Source organism: Erpetoichthys calabaricus, chromosome 11 (assembly GCF_900747795.2).
Source record: "Erpetoichthys calabaricus chromosome 11, fErpCal1.3, whole genome shotgun sequence".
NCBI classification, from domain to species: Eukaryota; Metazoa; Chordata; class Cladistia; order Polypteriformes; family Polypteridae; genus Erpetoichthys; species Erpetoichthys calabaricus.
The window spans coordinates 140,814,485-140,835,447 of record NC_041404.2 but is presented as its reverse complement, the minus strand read 5'-3'; the positions used below and the strand labels follow the sequence as shown (position 1 = coordinate 140,835,447).

Sequence of the window (20,963 nt, the reverse complement as noted above, 5' to 3'; positions counted from 1 at the left end):
CCCTCCATCCCAGTCGGGATGGCAGTCCAACCTCCGTGGTACTCACAGAGTACAGATTTATTATACCTTTAGTTATACAGTTGATCAGTCCAAAGTTGGAGTTGAACCAGCATCTTTATTACTTGGAGGCCACCTCCGTATCCACTAAGCCACTCTGCCTACTATAGCAGATAGAAACATATCCATCACAAACAATAACATCGCTTTTATGAATTCCATGCTAGAAGACATACAGCAGAGACATCTACATTGCTTTTCTCACTCCAACGGATGGTGCATCACAAACATTTGTAACAATGAAAGGCACAACATTTGACATTCCAACGGATAGTGCTTTGCAGACATTAACATGGCTTTTACAATTCCCATACCAAATGGCATATAACAGAGACATATGCATTGTAATTTTCATTCCAATTTGTAGTAATGCATTTTATTGCAAGAAATGTTTGTGGTGTGCCATCTGTTAGAATGCCAAATGCAATGCATTGTATTGCACTACAAAATACATTCCAACAGATAGTGCATTGCAAACGTTCACACTGAGGCCTGTCTTGATTACTTTGACTTCCGCACAGCTAGCAATCTGTTTAATACAAGTCGGTTTCTGTCCGTCCGGCAGTTCCATTCTGTTAGGAATGTTCCGGTTTAACGTTTGAGGTGAGCCTTCAATTGTTTTGTTTTTTGCATTGCCTGTAGAAATAAACTGCCTGGCATTTCTCATTCCAACAGATGGAGCATCACAAGCGTGGGCACTGCCGTTGAGAATCCGATAGCAAATGATTGAGGCAACAGATAAATTGACATGATAACTTAATAAAGGAAAAATAAATTTTGGAAATAAGAAAGGAATGTTAGAGGAAGTGCTAATCTCATCTCATTCATGTCCATTAAACTTTCTGGTGGTCTTCCCACCACGTCAGTGGTCTTGTATGCTCTGCCAGTTTTTATTATGATCAGTATCATTGGACTATTATCTGTGTGGTAGCCTATGATCTATTTGCCACCATCCAGGGTATGATGAGTGGGTGCCCATGGGAACAGGAGCTCATCCTGACCTCTTCTCTTGTTTCCATCTAGGATGGGGTGCTCCATGAGGAGATGTCCACCTACCCCGATGAGGTCTTTGAGTCCCCTTCAGAGGCGGCCATCAAGGAGGCAGAGGCCAGTAACTTCCTGGACAGGTCGGAGCTCACTGGCAGCGCCCTGGACAAGAGTGAGCTGGAGAAGAGCCACCTCATGATGTGAGTCTGCTGTTTCTTTGGAGGTGCCATCTCCTTGGGTGGCACTGCTCCATGCAATATTAAAGTTTCAGTGCCATGAAGTGCAGGAGTTGGCGCACACCTTCTCCTGAGCTTAGGGGACAGTGCCCCCTGCAGTGGGGTCCGATTATCTGTTTGGTGCCATTTTTTTTTTTCTTTCTAATTTTAGACCTTTGGAGCGAGGCTGGCGCAAGTCTAAAGAAGGAGCAGGGGTGCAGCCGAAAGTGCGTTTGCAGCAAGAGGTGGTCAGCATGAGTGGCCAGCGACGTGGACAGAGGATCGCAGTGCCGGTCAAGAAGCTCTTTGCCAAAGAAAAAAGGCCGTATGGGCTGGGCATGGTGGGCAAGCTGACAAACCGAACCTACCGCAAGAGGATCGACAGTCACATCAAGAGGCAAATCGAGGACATGGATGACCACAGGTGAGCCGGACATTACTGAGGGGCTTGACCAAGGCAGTCTTATCAGCATCATAGACCCCTAGGCAAAGTAGTGCACTGGGGCCCCTGTTTTGAATGCAAAACAGAAACTTACATAAGCATCAAACATCGTGGGCCCCTATGATCCTGGGGCCCCCATTGTGCCCATATGTTAAGATGGCACTGGGCTTGGAGGGCATGGTTGCTTGAGGATGATGACACACTTTGTCTCACTGTGTCCAGACATTCTTGCTAAAACAGGGAAGGCGGGGGGGGTGCATAGTGGGGCAGTGGGTACCCCCATACTACTCGAGTTCAGCTCCTGGACGGGATGCCCTTCTCATTGGACATTGGCTTCCTCTCAGTCTCTGGCAGTGTTTCCTCGTCTGCCAATCAAGTCACCATGGGTGGACATGAGTGGGTCCTGCTTTGGACTGGCCCCCCCCCCCCCCCAGACCATGCCACCCTTTAACTTGTGTGGAAATGTTTTCTAACGTAAGGGAGCTAAGTGACCACCTTGGGTGGGTGTCACCTAAAATCACCCAGAGAACAGGGGGTGAAGATGGCACCAGTCCCATAGTGGGTATCAGACTCGAGGTCCCAAAATGGCCGCAGACACCACTGCTCTGTGCTTTTAACATTTAGAGTGCCCACCTACCCTGAAGTGAATGAATTGGTTGGAATAGGAATGGATGGGTGGAACAAATATACGAGGGGCATCAATAATTTATCGACCTCACTAGGAACAAAAAGAATTTTCAAAAGAAGCTTGTTTTAAAAGGCGGCAAGGTGCCGCAGTTGTAGCGCTGCTGCCTTGCAGTTAGGAGACCTGGGTTCGCTTCCTGGGTCCTCCCTGTGTGGAGTTTGCATGTTCTCCCCGTGTCTGCGTGGGTTTCCTCTGGGTGCTCCGGTTTCCTCCCACAGTCCAAAGACATGCAGGTTAGGTGGATTGGTGATTCTAAATTGGCCCTAGTGTGTGCTTGGTGTGTTTGTGTGTGTCCTGCGGTGGGTTGGCACACTGCCCAGGATTGGTTCCCTGCCTTGTGCCCTGTGTTGGCTGGGATTGGCTCCAGCGGACCCCCGTGACCCTGTGTTTGGATTCAGCAGGTTGGAAGATGAATGGATGGATGGATGTTTGTTTCATTTTTCAATATGGTTGCCCCCCCCCCCATAGCTCCATTACACTTCATCCGCTTTTCCTGCAATGACTGTAACCCCTTTGAACAAAAATAATTTTCACTGTCGACTTGACGTCTTCATCACTTGAAAACCCGCCGTCCACGGAGAGCTTTCTTCAAAACTCGGAACGGGGAATAATCGGTGAGTGCGTAACAGCTGCTGGAGCCCACCTTCTGTGATTGGCGCAACAAGCAAAGCAGTGGGCTCCTTGTCGTGAAGAAGTGGCACACGCCTGCTGTGAGTTCTCCTCATCTTTTCTCCTTGACTGATTCCTGGATCATCATGTTGGCATAACTCTCCATAACCGGTTACGGTGGTCTTGTGTGGCATGAACTCCAGAAGCGAAAGTCCTTCCATATCCCAGAAGACAGCTGCCATGACTTAGCCTGCAGATTTGAACTTTTTTTTTGGGACTCCACTGCGTCGACTCCGTGGTCTTCACGGAGCATCCCCACAGTTCCCCTGGCAGCACTGGAGCCTTGTGGCTGTCTCATTCTCGGAAGCCATCTTGGACTGACCGTCGACGTGCCCATCTTTTTCGTGAATTATTTCCCAAAGATGCCCATTTCTTCAACTGTTTGGGAAAGTTTAATTCGTCTGTCTGCCAAAATGAAATCCTCAACTTTCTTGCACGCTTCTGTGGAGCCGTCCAGTGTGAGGGTCCTCTTGAACGGGCTCTCTCAATGGGCCCCACTTAACCTGCTTGCGCCAGAGGATGATGGGGGCAGACTCACCATAAAGTGCCCATCTCCTTTGGCTTTGGCCCTTTTGTGAGAAATTCCATCACTGAACGTTGCTTCATCTCTAGCATTTTCTTCCAGGACTCTCCTGCTCTCCTGTCTCTTGAAATGTCAGACTGGCACTATACCACAACTGTGCAGGAGTAACCCAGAGACCCCCATCACAGCATCCCCAGACTGGTCTCAACTTTCTTTCCTACTCTGGTAGATCAATTATTAAACCCCCCCCCCCCCCCATATCTCCGTAGGCTTATATTTTCCTTGTTGTCACATATACAGACACGCATGTGCTAATCAACAAGCAACACGTCGCCACCTCCGATGCCATCATGAGTGGGCAGACCTACCTGGGGTCATTCAGGGATCGTCATGCAAATTGGCATTGAATTGGAATTGTTAGGGAATGCTACGATGACCCAGATGTTGACTTCTGGGGATGCCAATTTCTTGGGATTCTGGAAATGCCAGTGCTGTGAAAAAGTATTTGCCCCCTTCTGGAAACTCCCTGGTTTTGCATGTGTTACTCAATGAGTGGTCTCAGACCTTTAGAACTAAACGAAATATTGGAGGATCAGAACCTGAGTGGGTGGCATGGTGGTTCAGTGGTAGCGCCAGGGAGGCTGGGGTTCATGTCTCAGGTCCTCCCTTCTTGTGTGGTCTTCCCATGTCTGTGGGGGTTTCCTCCACGTTCTCTGGTTTCCTGCCACCATCCAAAGACATGCCGGTTGGGTAGACTGGAGATGCCAAACTGGCCCTACTGTCTGTGTATGTGTGTCCCTTGATGGACTGGTGCCCCATCCAGGTTTTGTTCCTGCCTTATGCCCAGTGCTTTCTGGGATAGGCTCCAGGTGATGGTGTGAGAAGTCTCATCAGAATTGGGTGAAGTTAAAAGTGGTGAGCACCAGGGGGCAGTGCTGGGGCTGCTGCTATAATATATAGAAATGATTTGGATAGCAATATAAAGAACAAGCTGGTGAAGTTTGCAGATGATGCCAAGATAGGTGGATTGGCAGATAATTTGGAATTTGTTAAATTGTTACAGAAGGACTTGGACAGCTGACCGGCTTGGGCCGATTTGTGGCAGTCAATGTGAAGTGTTACACATAGGAAGTAAAAATGTGAGGTTTGAATACACAAAGGGAGCTCTGAAAATCGAAAGTCCACCTTATGAGAAGGACTTAGGAGTCATAGTGAATTCCACACTATCAGCTGCCAGACAGAGTTCAGTAGCCATGAAGAAGGCTAACTAGAATGTTAGGTTATATAGCGCCTTGATGTATGGAGTACAAGTCACAGGAGGTTCTGCTCAAGCTTTATAAGGCTGGGTGACATTTTGGTCTCCATAAAGACACAGCAGCACTGGTGAAAGTCCAGAGAAGAGCGACGAGGTTGATTGCAGGACTACAGGAGATGAGTTATGAGGAAAGATTAAAAGAGCTGAGCCTTTACAGAAGATTAAGAGGAGACCTGAGTGAAGTGTGCAAAATCATGAAGGGCGTCAGTCCAGTGGGTCGAGACGGTGACTTTAAAATGAGTTCATCAAGAACACAGGGACACCGTTGGAAACTTGTTAAGGGTGAATTTCACGCAAACATTGAGAAGTCTTTCTTTACACAGAGAACCACAGACACATGGAATAAGAGACCAAGCAGTGTGGTGGACAGGAGGACTTTAGGGACCCTCAAAACTCATCTTCATGTTATTTTAGAAGAATGAACTGGATAGGACAGGCGAGCTTTGCTGGGCTAAATGGTCTCTTCTCATCCAGATTGTTCTAATGTTCTAAAGTCAAGACTTTAGCTGGACCACTCCAAAAACTTCAATCTTATTTATTGCATCGTCTGCTTGCTTTTGTGTTTTGACTCCTAGTCCTCCAACGAGGCGTCTGCTTCAGGTCACTGACCGATGACTGGACGTTCTCCAACCTCATGTCACAATTCATGGTTTCTTCAATGATGGCTCGTCATCCAAGGCATCCTTACACCATCACACCAGCACTGCCATGTCTTATTATAGGTCTCATATTCTTCCCTTTGACCACACAAGGCATACTTTTACCTCATCTCTCATTATAGCAAAAGGTTTGGGGGTCTTCCCTGGTGCTTCTTTGGAAAGGTGAGACAAGCTCCAATGTTCCAGTTGGTTTGTAGTGCTGCCCTCCCTTCTAATTGTGGAGTCACAGACCTTAGCTGAAGCTGGAGAGGCCCTGAAGCCATTCATTGTGACAAAAATACAAAGAATAAAAGGCTCTCATGGAGGGGCAAATACTTTTTCACAGCACTGTGGCAAATAATGGAGGAATTCTGTTGGTATTCTGGTAGTCGATCTCTACAAACGGAGGTCACATTTCCAAGCAACTCAAACTTTCTAACTCCAACTTCTTTTTTTTTTTTTTTGTTCTTTCAGGCCTTTTTTCACGTATTGGATCACATTTGTCCACTTGGTCATCACCATCCTGGCGGTGTGCATCTACGGGATAGCGCCGGTGGGCTTCTCTCAGCATGAGACGGTGGACTCTGTAAGTTGACACATCTTTGACCTCAAGTTAGGTTTCTCACCTTGCTGGTGAGGCATTGCTGGATTAACAGTGATGTGAAAAAGTAAATGCCCCCCATGGCGTAACATTTCGGGACCTAATTAGTTCAAGTTCAGCATTCCATTATTCCTCTCTGCCTGTAAGGGTGCTACTGATAAACCAGTGGGCTTCTCTCAACATGAGACAGTTGACTCTGTAAGTTGACAGATTTTTAAGTACAAGTCAGGTTCCTCATCTTGCTATTGAGGGATTGCTGGATTAACAGTGATGTGAAAAAGTAAATGCCCCCGGTGTCTTAACATATCAGGACTTAATTAGTTCAAGTTCAAAATTCCATTAATCCTCTCTGCCTGCGGGGGCGCTAGTGATAAGACGGTGGGCTTCTCGCCGCACGACACGGAGGACGGTGTAAGTTGACAGATCTTTGACTTCAAATTAGGTTTCTCCCCTTGCTAGTGAGAGATTGCTGGATTAACAGTGATGTGAAAAAGTAAATGCCCCCATGGCTTAACAGTCAGTCATTATGAATTGTGAATTTCCCCTTGGGATTAATAAAGTATCTATCTATCTATCTATCTATCTATCTATCTATCTATCTATCTATCTATCTATCTATCTATCTATCTATCTATCTATATCCTAACACAAGGTCACGGGGGTCTGCTGGAGCCAATCCTAGCCAACACAGGGTGCTAGGCAGGAACAAATCCCGTGCAGGGCGCCAGCCCACCGCAGGACACACACTAGGGACAATTTAGGATCGCCAATGCACCTAACCTGCATGTCTTTGGACTGTGGGAGGAAACCCACGCAGACACGGGGATAACATGCAAACTCCAAGCAGGGAGAACCCGGGAAGCGAACCCAAGTCTCCTTACTGCGAGGCAGCAGCGCTACCACTGCGCCACCATGCCGCCCCATGGCTTAACATATCAGGAAATAATTATTTCAAGCTCAAGATTCCATTAAGACCTCTCTGTCTGCAGGGGCGCTAGTGATAAGCTGGTGGACTTCACTCAGCACGAGGTGGTTGACTCTGTAATCTGACAGATTTTTAAATACAAGTCAAGTTGCCCATCTTGCTAGTGAGAGATTGCTGGATTAACAGTGATGGATTGCTGGATTAACAGTGATGTGAAAAAGTAAATGCCCCCCCCCCTGTGGCTTAATATATCTGAACCTAATTAGTTCAAGTTCAACATTCCATTAATATTCTCTGCCTGCGGGGGCACTAATGATAAGCCAGTGGGCTTCACTCAGCACGAGGTGGTTGACTCTGTAAACTGAGAGATTTTTAAGTACAAGTTAAGCTTCTCACCTTGCTAGTGAGAGACTGCTGGATTAACAGTGATGTGAAAAAGTAAATGCCCCCTGTGGCTTAACACATCAGGACCCGACGAGTTCAGATTCAAGTTTCTATTAATCCTGTCTGGCTGTAGGGGGCACTAGTGATAAAGACCCCTGTGGATCGGTGTGGCTGTTACCATACTGAGGGGGGTTTCATTCCAGGATTAAGTGTGCTCTCATTTAATTTAACCCTTTTAACCTATTGTTAATGATATTTTAGTTTCAATTAATATTTTTGTCAAGTTATTGTTCTGTTATTACTTGTTTCTTATGTGCCTATTGCACTATGTGTTGTACCTAGGGGGGGCCATGACCACCTGACACTTTAGCTGGGTCTGCCCCCAGTACTATTGCAGAATCAGCAGTCCATTCATGGGCTGCTTTCACCTTGGTGTTGTCCTCCATGGATTTTAACTTGCTTTTTTTCCGTTTTAATCCTTGCTGTAAATTTTTAAATATTAAAAAAGCTTTGTGTTGTTATTGTGGGCCAGAGGTTTTTCTGGTTTCCCTCTCACCCATTTCTGGATTTTTGAAGCCTGCTTGTAGAGATTGGGGTCACGTTCACCTTTCTGGCAGGCCACTTTTGGAGGGGCACAGCCTCCTTCAAAAAATTGAAGCCTAAAGCTTTGAGCTTTTGAGAACCCAGCAGATCATAAAGCAACTGTGAAAACTGAGCAGAGAAGAGCAACCAAAGGTGCACGTGGGCTGAAGGACCTGACTTGAGGGGTTTCATTCAGCCTCTTTAGCCTTGAGCAATGTGATGACCTAATCTAGGACTTCAAAGGTATCAATAAAGTTAGACACTTTCAATTAAACTCAAACAACAGACTTTAATTCAAAAACTAGGCCTCAAGGCTTCATATGAGGCCTAGAGCTCAGGTAAGCCTGGCCCCAAACTTGAGAAGCAGGCGTCAGGGGCCAAAATAAAGTAAAGGCTCAGAAAAGGGAGAGGGGAAGCCATAAAACCCCTGGCCTTCAATAACAACATTGAGTTTCTTTAATCTATCTAGAGAAGTTGTTACAAAGCCATTTTGGGTTGATCATCTCGACGTGTTACTTGTTCTTCCAGGTCTTAAGAAACAAAGGGGTCTATGAAAATGTGAAGTATGTACAGCAGGAAAACTTCTGGATCGGTCCAAGCTCTGTAAGTTAACGGGATTACAATGGGGGGGTCCAAATTCAATTTTTAGCCTTAAAGTTGGCTAAGAGGCCCGAGTGTAAACTGTGATGCCATCTCCCGGCAGCAGGGGGGCGGCCATTTTGGTGCCCTCCTGCAACTTTTTTTTTTTTTATGATTGGCATCAAGGTCGGTGTCAGTAAACCTGGAGAGTTCTAAGTGGACTCGGTGAGTTGGGACGTTTGAATGGGACTAGGGGTGGCCTGGGCTGGATAGATGGCAGGGTTTGGGAGTTGGGATGTAGAATGGGTGGGCAGGATGGAATATGTCTGAGGACGTTTGTGGACTTGGACACTCGCTGACTGGGTTAATTAATTAGGAGGGCTGGGTCGCAGTTCAGGTTCCGGCTTCTAGTCGTGTGCACAGTACGGGGAGGGTCTTACTTACATGTCTCCCACAGAGTTGTGACCGCAGTACAAACCCAACAACAGACAAAGGGGCACAACATCAGGTGACAGGGACGATAAAGACGAGAGCACACGTCGGGGCCGACCATGAACTTCTCACTACAAGTGGCCCTGTGTTTCCTCAAGTGTTAAAATTATATAGGATGAATCATGGATGAAGCTTGTTTTTTTTGTTCTCCAACAGGAGGCGCTCATCCATCTCGGTGCAAAGTTCTCTCCCTGTATGCGTCAAGACCAGCAGGTCCACAGACTAATCCAGCAGAAGAAGGAAATGGAGAAGAAGTCGGCTTGCTGTGTGCGGAACGACCGCTCCGGTTGCGTGCAGACATCCGAGAAGGAGTGTTCTGTAAGGAGACCTCTTTGGGGGGGGGGGGGGGGTTAGGGGGGTCTCACGCAGACCATTAGTGTTAACTGGGGTGTTTTTTAGCAATGTCTTCTCAGAGCTGACCTGTCACTGTGCTTCTTGCTTTGCTCTTTGAGGTTTGGGGTTCACGTTCTGGGAAGGGAAGGCCAGCCAGCCTGTACAACTGAGCTCCTCTCGTCTTAATCCGTCCACGAAATTCCCATTTCCAGTTTCCGTACCTTTCCGGGTGATATTTTCTGGTTTGATTTGTTCTCGTTTGTCTTCTTTTTTCTCACAGGCCACACTTGCAGTATGGGTCAGATGGCCGGACCACCCCAGTACCCCTCTTCAGAGCAGCAATCCAAGGCAGTCAGGGTCAGTCTGTCACCAGGATCCCAGGTTGGTAAATCAAGGAGGGGGGGTGTGACCACCTGGGAGGAGAGATGGCTTCCCCTTTGTCTTATTATGAAACTCGACTCCTGGGGGTCTGTCCATTAGTCAGCTTTGGAAATGTTTCAGATGTTTCAGGTCTCCCAGTGTCTCCCTGTGGACAGGATTTGGATTTGCTGTTGTCCCCCACCACCCCCCGGGGCACCTGTCCCCAACTTCCCCCTTGATCCTCTAGAACTAGACATAGGACTCCCCAGGACTTCCCAGTGTCTGATTCGGGACATCATTCGGACTTTCCGGTTTTTCATTTAGGACAAGAGGTGGACCACCCAGGGTCTCACTTGTAGACTCCTCAGTGTCTCACTCAGAACAGGATTTGGACTCCACTGTGTCCCACTGGGGGCTTCTGACTGACTGGACACAGGACCATTATCACATCTGAGGACATTAATTCAGTGGGAACAGGATTTGGACTCGCCATTGTCTCACCAGGTCCTGGTGACTGCCTTCCCAGTGATTCAGCTAGACACAGGAACTGGAATTCCTGGGATATAATTTGGATATTCCATTGTTTAATTTGGAAGTGCTCCATTGTGAAAAGAATGTGGACTCCAGAGTGTCCCACTGGGGGCTTGTGGCTTTCCTAATACTAGACACAGGAACAGGACTCTCCGTTATTTGGTTTTGGACTTCATTGAGATCCTCAAGTGTTTCGTTTGGGAAGGGGTCTGGACCCCCCCCCCCCCCCCCCAAGTGTTTCACTTTGAACAGAATTTGGACTGCAGTGTGGCTCACTTGGAAATTGTGCCTGACTCCCCATTGAGAGACAGAAACGGGAGTCCCAGTTATAACATCTGGGCATGTAATGGAGACTCTGCAGTAGGCACCTCTGGCTAGAAGTGAGACCCCAAGTAGTCCCATCTGGACACACCCCAGTATTTGATCTTCCCAGTGTCTCATCATAAGCCTGTACCAGACCTCCCAGTGACTCACCAGAGATGGGAACTGGACGCCCCATGTCAACTGTGGGGTCCTGATTCAGACTCTCCACGGTGAGTAGGCTTTGGAGTCCCATTGGGGTGGGAGCCTTGTGTGTCACTGTGAAAATGACTTGGACTCTCTTAGGGTCTTAGTATGAACTGGAAATGGAGTCACTGGGAATTTGTAGTTCTTCACCAGTGTCTCGTTGTGAAAAGGATTTGGACCACCCCACCCAGTGTCTCACTGTGAACAGAATTTGGTCTTGACACTGTCCCACTGGGCACTTGTGCCCAACTTCCAAGTGATTTAATGGGCTCCCCAGTATCTGATTCATGACATTTGGGACAGGAGCCGGACCCCCCACAGTGTCTCACTGTGAACAGGAAATGGACTCCAGAGTGTTCCCCTTTGGTGACCTGTCTCCAACTTTCGAGTGACTCCATAAGTGGACTCCTGCTGACCACCCTCACCAGTGCCTTGTCTGGGAAAGGAAGCAAAGTCCACAGTGCCACATCGGGCACTGGAGAGGGACACCCCAGTGTAACTGCAAAGAAACTGGGGAGGGCAGCCATGATACCTTCTGCTTCAAGTAGAACTTGTGAAGTGCCTGCCACATGGCATCTCACGAGTGCAAGAGATAGGTGGCCACAGCAAGCTTGGCAGATGCCCTCTTAATTATCTGAAGGCTTTCTTAGGTCCCCTCGCTGGGCACTGGGATTGACTTGACCCGCCTTTTTCATATTTTAGGTTTTGTGATGAACCGGCGTCCGTTTCACCCCACGAGTGGCCCGATGACATCACCCAGTGGCCTGTAAGTAGTGCCAATGTTAATGGTGCCCACCCAGACTGCTTTAGGCAGTAGCCTGGCAGGCAGTGCTGAGCTCGGTGGTCCGCTGTGTTTTTCAGATCTGCACGAGGAACAGTGCTGGAAACCACACCAACCTGCCACACATGGACTGTGTCATCACGGGCCGGCCCTGCTGCATCGGAACCAAAGGGAGGTGAGAGAGCCTGCAGGGCACCGCAGGGTGGGCACATGCCAGTCTAATGGGATTTATAGTCCAGCTGCTGTGAGGTGTGGCATGGAGTGGTGTTCCATTGCCACTTCTCTTCGCCCCACCACCCCCCCCCCTTTACCCATCTTGATCAGCATGTCTCATGTGTCTGTCCCCCCAACCTGACCAGGTGCCGGACCACTCACATATTGTTTTTTTTTTTTTTGCTCTCCAGCTGTGAAATCACATCCAGAGAGTACTGCGAGTTCATGAAGGGGTATTTTCATGAGGAGGCAACCCTCTGCTCACAGGTGAGTGTGCCACGATTCACCCGGGCATAAACTTAGTTCTGTAATGCCGACCTCTGTTCACTGCCCCCCCCCATGTCACTCTCATGTCACACGTGGAGCCGCGTGCAGGCGGCCGCGTGCCTAATCCCCTCACTTCTGCTGATTGCTCACAGGATTCCCAGCCTGTCGCCTTGACCCACATTGCACGCTGCCGTGTGACTGTCACCTGTCATGAGTGCCCACTGAGATGCCATCTCTCAGCAGCAGGGGGCAGGGCTGCACAATTTAACTTTGGTGGTCTGCCTGGAGGATTTTTTTTTTTTTTTTTAGATGATTGGTCTTTAGGTGGGTGTCAGTAGACCTGGGTGGACCTAGATGGTCTGGATATGGCAGGGTTAATTATCACTGTTGGGCAGGAGGCACCTTGGCAGGTTAATTCAGTTGAGTGGTGTTTAGGTGTCTGAGTGGCCAGGGTGGGCTGGGCACACCGACTAAGCTGGCGAGGTGGGTGTGTCCTCGGTAGGCTTGGATCTTAAGAGTGGGCACAGTAAGTTAGTATGGTTGGGACAGCTATGTGACCTGGGTGGTCTGGGTGGAATGGTCATGCTCTGTTGGGGTAGGGGGGGTGTTGAATGGCCTTTGTGGACTAAGATTGCATGATATTGATAGATGTGGCTAGTTAGAAAAGTCATTAGAACAAGCCGATCAGGGTGGGATCGGTGGTCTGAATAAAGTAGGGTATTTGTGAGGGCGGAGGACTTGGGCAGTCACTGAATGGGTTAATGAAGTGGGCTGCAGGGACTTCAGAAAAGGTCACCCACCTGAAGCTCAGCACGTTCAGGCCCGGCCAGCACTTGGATGGAAGACCATCTGGGAAAAGCTTGGGTAGCTACTGGAAGAGGTGTTGGGGAGGCCAGCAGGGGGCACCTACCTTCTGGTTTGAATATGGACCCCAATGCCCCCCTCTGGTGCAGTGACGGGGACACTTTGATGTAAAAATGGCACCGTCCTTCAGATGAAATATAAAACTGAGGACCTGACTCTCTGTGGTCATTAAAGACCCCCCAGGGCATCCTTTGTAAAGAGTAGGGGGTATCCCGATGTCCAGGCTAAGTTGCCCACCACAGCCGAGTCATTCTGTCCCCCTAATCATCCCCTGTCTCTCTCACCACTTCACCATCTAAGAGTTCATGTGTGGCGAGTGTACTGGCGCAAAAATGGCTGCCATCCCATCATCCAGGTGGATGCTGCATATTAGTGGTGGTTGAAGTGGCTCCCCATTCACTGAAGTGCTTTGAGTAGTGAGAAAAACAATATATAAACATGAAGAATTATTATTATTATTATGATTATTATTAATATTATCATCAATTGGCTTCCATAACTTGGTGATCCTAAATTGGCCCTAGTGTGTGTGTGTGTGTGTGTGTGTGTGTGTGTGTGTGTGTGTGTGTGTTTGTGTGTGTCCTGCGGTGGGTTGGCACCCAGCCTGGGATTGGTTCCTGCCTTGCGCCCTGTGTTAGCTGGGATTGGCTCCAGCAGACCCCCGTGACCCTGTGTTTGGATTCAGCGGGTTGGAAAATGGATGGATGGATGGGCTTCCATTAACCCACCAGACCAAACACCAGCAGCCATGCCACCTGCACTTCTGAAGACGTCGCCCACCTGAAGCTCAGCATGTTCAGGCCCGGTCAGCACTTGGATGGGAGACCATCTTGGATAAGCTTGGGTTGCTGCTGGCAGAGGTGTTGGTGAGGCCAGCAGGGGGCGCCTACCCTGTGCTCCATGTGTGGATCACAATGACCCCCTAGTGCAGTGACGGGGACACAATGCTGAAAAAATGTCACCATCCTTTGGATGAGACATAAAAATAAGGTCCTGACTCTCTGTGGTCATTAAAGATCCCTGGGTGTAATAGGGTGTATCCTAATGCCCACCACGCCCTGATCATTCTGGCCCCCAAATCATGCCCCGTCTCTCTCTCTCACCCTTTCATCACCTAACAGCTCATGTCTGGCGTAAAAATGGCTGCCATTCCATCATCCAGGTAGATGCTGCATATTAGTGGTGGTTGAAGTGGCTCCACACTCATTATGTAAAGCACTTTGAGTAGGCATAAAGGCGCTATATAAATGTAAAGAATTATTATTAATGAAGTGGGCTGGATGGCAGTTCCAGTTCATGTTCTGTTTTATTGTTACGAGTGACTGCTGTGTGATTGTCACCTGTCATTAGAGTCCACTGTGATACCCACTCATGGCAACAGGGGGTAGGGCAGGACATTGCCATTTTGGTGACTTTTATGTGATTGGCAGTACATCCTGGGAACTTGCTGTGCAGACTGGGAATGCTAAGTGGGTTCAATGAGGTAGGATGGCTGGGACAGCTGAGTAACATGGGTGGAATGGGCATGCCAGGTTATGGGGTGAGGTGAGTGGGGGCTCCGTAGACTAGGATATATTGGTCCTGATAGATATGGTCATTTGAGAGAGTGGCGTAGAATGGGTGGGCAAGTTGGATGGTCTGAGTAAAGTAAGGTATATTATGGGGACAGCATGGACTTGGGCATTCACTGATTGGGTTAATGAAGAGGGCTGGATGACAGTTTGAGTTCAGGTCTATTTGTTAATCTGTGACTGTCACCTGTTATGAATGTCCACTGTGATTCCACCATATGACAGTAGGGGGGCAGAGCAGGCCAATGCCATTTTGTTGCCTGCCTACAGGGATTTTTATGTGGATGGCATTTGGGTTTGTCGGCACATCCAGGTGCTGGTTAGACTGGCATTGCTAAGTGGGCTCAGTGAACTTGGTTGGTCGAGACAGCTGGGTGAGGGCTGAATGGGCAAAGCTCTGTCTGGCCTGGCTATAGGAGGGCTGAGATTGGTAAGACCACATGGAATGGGGGTGTGGCTGGATCTTCTGAGGAAACTGGGACATTGTGGACCAACTGGGCTGGATGAAGTGGGTGAGATGGGCTGGGTGGGTGATCTAGGTTACAGTTCTGTTTAATCAGGAGATTTGGAGGGACGGGAGGACTTGGGAGAGGAAGAATCACACACACACGGGGCGGGGGCTACTTTGAGAAGATGGTCTGGCTAAGATAGCCTTGGTGGGCTATATCAGCTAGTTGGGCTGAGTAGTCTGTGTTCACCGGCTTAGTGGGAAGTGTTTTCAAGCCTTGGGTGGCTAGTTGAACTGGGTGGGATGGGTAAACTAGGTGATCGGATTAGTTATGGGGGGGTCTAGGGGTATAGAGGCTAGCTAACCTGGTCTGGGTGGTCCAAGTGAACTGAATGAACTTTGTGGGTCTGAAGGTCTTAAAGGGGCTGTGATAGTAAACTAAGTGACCTGGTGGGACTGTGTGGGCTGTGCTCGCTCAGGTGGGCTGGTGTTTGGACAGCTGATTTGCCTAAATGGCTTCTGCATACCGAATGATCTAAGAGGTGCTGGTGGGCTAGTTGGACTGGATGGTCAGGTAGGCCTGAGTGAGTGGGAAACTGCTGACTGTGCAAGCTGCGATGACTGGGTGTATTGTATAACAAGGTTAGCTGGGTGGGCTGGGTAGGTTATCAAGGCCTTGGTGGTCTCGGTAGACTGAATGATTTGGACCGGGTGAGTTTGGGTAGCTGAGTGGCCAGGGTGGGTGACCAGGTGGGCTAGTTGGAATGGGTAGCCTAGTATGGCTGGGTAGCCTGGGTAGTCTGTGTGCTCTGGATGGCCTGGTTAGGCTCTGACTTTTGAAGACTGGGTGGGGCAGGATTGCTGAAAGAGCTTGGCTAGGACAGTGTGGTGGTCTCAATGCTTTATGCAGACGGGGTGGGCATCATGGCTGGATGGGCTGCCGGGGCAATGATGGCTAAGTGGCCACTGAGGTTTGGGTAGACTGAGAGAGGTGGGAAGGCTGTGTGGGGTACGTTGGGGGCCATGGAGAGAGGGGGTCTTCTGATTTTTGGGACAGAACACTGTGAGAGGAAAAAGCTATGCAGATTAAGCAGGTTTGGTTGTTTTGGGGGGAGTTCTTCTCCTATAGTTCCTTTTTTTGGGGTGGGGGGCTTAAAAGAGGAAGAGCTGAATGGACTAAATGTTTTAGTTAAGATGGGTGAGTTTAGGTGGCTGAACGGCCAGGGTGGGCTTGAGGAGCTCATATTCTGTGGGCTTGGTGAGATGGGGTGGGTCTCACCCTGTGCCTTTTCTCCCACAGGTGCACTGTATGGATGATGTCTGTGGTCTTCTGCCATTCCTGAACCCCGAGGTGCCCGATCAGTTTTACAGGCTCTGGCTCTCCCTCTTCCTTCACGCTGGGTACGTTCATATTATGACTTTTGACCTTACCAAGGAGTGTCTGTCAGATAAAGCCGGGCAGGATGGAGGGCACAGCATGGAGTATTCAGGTGCCCAGCACAGATCTGGGGGGACACCTTGATCCTCTGGGCTGCGGCTGACAACCCTGGGAAGGCGGCATGCTAATCAATTGTAGGGCAGCTTAAAATTAGAGCTAGGAGGCCCGTGGCAGCGAGTGGCACATGCCGCCGCACACGTGTACCTGAAGGGGTCTAAATCCTCGGTGTGACTAAGTCTCTTTATCTTGATAGAATTTAATCTCCGTCAAGCCGTAAGACACTCTTTGGTGGGTGTGAGTGCCACTCCGGTCCTCCCTCTTGTCTCACTAATCAGCTTTTAGGGGTCAAAAACCAGAAGCAGGCACTGATGCTCCACCGGGCTGATGCCATGTAAAAAACTCAAGATGGGTGTAGCAGTGGGTACACCTGCCAGTCTGGACCAGCTGGCCTCTCTCATTGCCCTCGCTTGGGCTGCCACCTCCTGCCGTATGCCACCTGTTGCCTCCTGATTGGCTGGCCTGCTCAGGTGTGGCCCAATGGAAACTCCCAAATAAAGAGCAGGGGATTGATTGATTGGTTGATCAACTTGTTTGTTTATTAATTGGTTAGCCAGTGGATTGGCTGATTGGTTAATTAGCTGGTTAATGAGCTAATTGATGGGTTGATTATTCAGTTGAATGATTGATTGGTTGATTGGTTGGCTGATCTGTTTGTTTATTAATTGGCAAGCAAATCGATTGGCTGATTGGTTAATTAGCTCATTAATGAGCTAATTGATGGGTTGATTATTCATTTGAATGATTAATTGATTGGTTGATTGGTTAACTGATTGATTGGCTGATTTGTTTGTTTAATTAGTTGGTTAGCCAATTGATTGGCTGATTGGCTAATTAGTTGGTAATGTGCTAATTAATGGGTTGATTATTCTGGTGAATGATTAATTGAGGGTGGCATGATGGCGCAGTGGGTAGCGCTGCTGCCTCGCAGTTAGGTTCGCTTCCTGGGTCCTCCCTGCGTGGAGTACCCGGTTTCCTCCCACAGTTCAAAGACATGCAGGTTAGATGCATTAGCGATTCTAAACTGTCCCTAGTGTGTGCTTGGTGTGTGTGTGTGTGTGCCCTGTGGTGGGCTGGCACCCTGCCCTGGGTTTGTTTCCTGCCTTGTGCCCTGTGTTGGCTGGGATTGGCTCCAGCAGAACCCCGTGACCCTGTAGTTAGGATATAGCGGGTTGGATGATGGATGGATGGATGATTAATTGATTGGTTAATTGGTTAACCAATTGATTGGCTGATTGGTTAATTAGCTGGTTAATGCATTAATTAATGGGTTGATTATTCAGTTGAATGATGAATTGGTTGGTTAATTGTGTGGTTAATGTCATGATTGGTTGGTTGATCAGTGCTGTACCTTTAGGGCACATGATACTTATGATGGCTTTCGTCCTTCTTGTTTTAGGATTTTGCACTGCCTGGTGTCCATGTGCTTCCAGATGACCATCCTGAGGGACCTGGAGAAGCTGGCAGGCTGGCTCCGCATCTCCATCATCTACATTGCCAGTGGTATTGCTGGAAACCTGGCCAGTGCCATCTTCCTGCCCTATAGAGCTGAGGTACTGCACCGCCACACGTTAGCCAGAAAGAATCTCCGCCAGAAAGGTGGGCTGGTAGAGAATTAGAAGGGTGCGGAATCCCACCTGCACCTGGTTGGACAGGGGTCTGTTTAAGTGGGGGGAAATACCGTAATGACGGGCTGATAATAAGATGAGATATGGACGCCTGTAATGTCCATCACTTGATTTTATATGCAGCTTATCCAGTTTAGGGTCCTGCTGAAATGGGACCCAGCCGGGCTGCTTTAGGCACAAGGCAGGAATCAGCTCTGGGACAGCGGGCAATCGCAGGGCATAATCACATTTGACTAATTTGGCATTGTCCGTGGAGCTCAAAACCACATGTTTGGGATGCGGGTGGCAGATGTGGAGATCCCTGAGGAAAGACCAGGGAGACTCGGGGAGACCCTGAAAACTCCACATAAGGAAATGCGTAGAAAGGAAGACCAGATGGTGAAGTGTCCTGTCATCTTGGACTCCTTCTCCTCTTCATCAGGTCTGCCTGCCCAGTGCCAGGTCGGGATTCAGGATGGCCCCAGTTTTTCTGCTGCTGCCGCCTTATGGATTCAGCAGGGTGCATTCCTGGGGGTCTCGACGGCCTCACGAGGGTCCTGCAGGTGTTTCCATTCCTCTTCATCCCAAAGCTGCTCTGCTGGATTGGAAGTCTGTGGACCTTTGCCAGCTTTTGGTGTGAACCATTTGGGGGCATTGTGGAACGCTCATTGGTTTAGAAGCGTTGCTTGGGTACACTTTGGCATGTAGTTGATGCCCAGTTGGCGTTATGCAGCCTGGTGTGTGCCAAGAGGATGTTCACACACCATGACTGGTATATCACCAGCTTTGACACGTTGGTGCTGCTCACGTGAAATTCTGAGCTGCTGGCACACATTGAGATTCATCAGCTCAGTCAAAATTGGTAGTTGGGCCAGCTAAGTTGGCACTGTGAATCAGTCGATTAATTTATGTGGAATGTGTACCCATAACTGAAGCCCCTGTGGTCTGAGGGTGCCTATGTGGAGTGAGGAGTTTCTGATGAGATGATGATGGTGTTGGAGTGGGTGGGGGGGGGCTGCAGTGGACTTGCCCACTGATCATCTCTCTCTCTCTCTCTCTCTCTCTGTCCGTATTGGCAGGTGGGTCCAGCTGGCTCTCAGTTTGGCATCCTGGCTTGCCTCTTTGTGGAGCTCTTCCAAAGCTGGCAGATCCTGGCAAGACCCTGGAGGGCATTCCTGAAGCTCTTCTGCGTGGTACTCTTCCTCTTTACCTTTGGCTTGCTGCCCTGGATCGACAACTTTGCCCACATCGCAGGCTTCATCTCCGGTTTCTTCCTCTCCTTCACCTTCCTCCCGTACATCAGCTTTGGCCAATTTGATTTGTACCGCAAGCGCTGCCAGATCATTGTCTTCCTGCTCATCTTCGTGGGGCTCTTCGCCGGCCTGGTGGTCCTCTTCTACGTCTACCCCATCAAGTGTGAATGGTGCGAGTTACTCACGTGCATCCCTTTCACGGACAAGTTCTGCGAGAAGTACGACCTGAACACGCACCTCCACTGAGAGCAGCGGGGAGTCGGAAGGAACGAATACCAGGCCTCGCGCCAGATCCCAGCCCCACCAGGCATGGCGTGCTCTTCCAGAAAGGGCAGCGCCAATGGCCCACGCACTGGTGGTGCCTGACTGGGCAGAGTGGAGCCCTCTTAGCTCACCCAGGAGACGGGAGAGAATTTGGACTCGGACAAGAAAAGTGGGAATCGCCATTTGTGCCTTTTTGAACACTGCTGTACCAACTACTGCCGTACTTCCTGATGCCCGTGTGCGTGCCCGTTGTGACCTTTACTGTTCTTACTGCTGTTCCAGTGGTGATTAAACGAGAAGGTAGTGTTTTAGCTACCAGACAGATGCACTTGAGAGACTCTTGTGGTCCACCAGCCCGCCTCTGCTACTCCGCGACCCCCCTGCCAACCAGTAATGGGTGGGCTCTGGCATGAGTGACATAACCTTCTCACCCAGGGGTACCACTCCTTTCATTCAAACACACTCAATGCTGACCCACTGCGTGATCACACAAATAATTGACTGTGCCACCTCTGCTGCTCTGTGCCACCCCTGCTGCTCTGTATCACCCCAGCTGACGAATACAAGTGGGCTCTAGCCTGGGTGACATAACCTTCTCACCCAGGGGCACCACCCCATTCATTCAAACACACTCAAAGCAGCCCACTGCCTGTATACACAGATACACCTGACACTCTGGCCTGAGTGATAAAACCACCTGATCCACGTGCCACCTCTCACTCCACACTGTATGCACCCCCTCACACCCTCGACAGAGTCATGTGGTCTGCTGCACCTCCCCTGCTGCCCCATGGCATCCCAGCCATGCTGGTGGGCTCTGGCCTGAGTGACATAACCCAATCACCCAGGGGGCACACCCTCATTCCAGACGCACTCCATGTATACACCAATAAACTGGAGACCGCCTTGACTAGAGCTCTGTGGTCCACCGGCCCACCACAGTTGCTAAGAGATAACCCAGTGGGAAACCCAGTCAGCCGGGTGACGTTCTCACTCCGTTCACACACTCACTCTTCCCTTTACTACATGTAAAATACACACACGGACACAAACTCCTCCCCTCACTCTACACCGTTTTAAAATCCTTCTCCTCTCACACTTTCTACCGTTACTACACACACACACTCATTCACTAGATTGTCACTCCACACATACACACTATCCCCTCACTCCATATACACACTTGCTGTACATGTAAATTGCACACTCACACACAATAACTGAGCACTCAATCACTAGCCAATCACTCCACACATAAAGGACACCCACATGTGCACACTCACTCACTCTTCCCTTGCCCTATAGAGAATGTGAAATACACACACATACACACGCCACACTAGTAACTCCTCACTAACAGTGTTCTCCCGGGTGT

The 20,963-nt window shown here is 49.3% G+C and overlaps 1 protein-coding gene across 5 annotated transcripts in view; it reads left to right on the top strand.

The window, feature by feature from the left end:
- rhbdf1a (rhomboid 5 homolog 1a (Drosophila)) overlaps positions 1-19,914 on the top strand; it is a 101,496-nt gene extending 81,582 nt beyond the window's left edge. For all 5 annotated transcript variants that reach the window (XM_051933801.1, XM_028814128.2, XM_028814126.2 and 2 more), the window contains 12 exons: positions 1,081-1,244; positions 1,432-1,683; positions 6,006-6,117; positions 8,552-8,626; positions 9,251-9,412; positions 9,708-9,808; positions 11,528-11,591; positions 11,687-11,781; positions 12,011-12,086; positions 16,270-16,370; positions 17,864-18,017; positions 19,151-19,914. In XM_051933801.1, the coding sequence (XP_051789761.1) occupies positions 1,081-1,244; positions 1,432-1,683; positions 6,006-6,117; positions 8,552-8,626; positions 9,251-9,412; positions 9,708-9,808; positions 11,528-11,591; positions 11,687-11,781; positions 12,011-12,086; positions 16,270-16,370; positions 17,864-18,017; positions 19,151-19,570 (1,776 nt within the window). In that variant the 3' untranslated portion in view covers positions 19,571-19,914. The remainder of the gene's footprint in view (positions 1-1,080; positions 1,245-1,431; positions 1,684-6,005; positions 6,118-8,551; positions 8,627-9,250; positions 9,413-9,707; positions 9,809-11,527; positions 11,592-11,686; positions 11,782-12,010; positions 12,087-16,269; positions 16,371-17,863; positions 18,018-19,150) is intronic.
- The last annotated feature ends 1,049 nt before the right edge of the window (positions 19,915-20,963 follow it).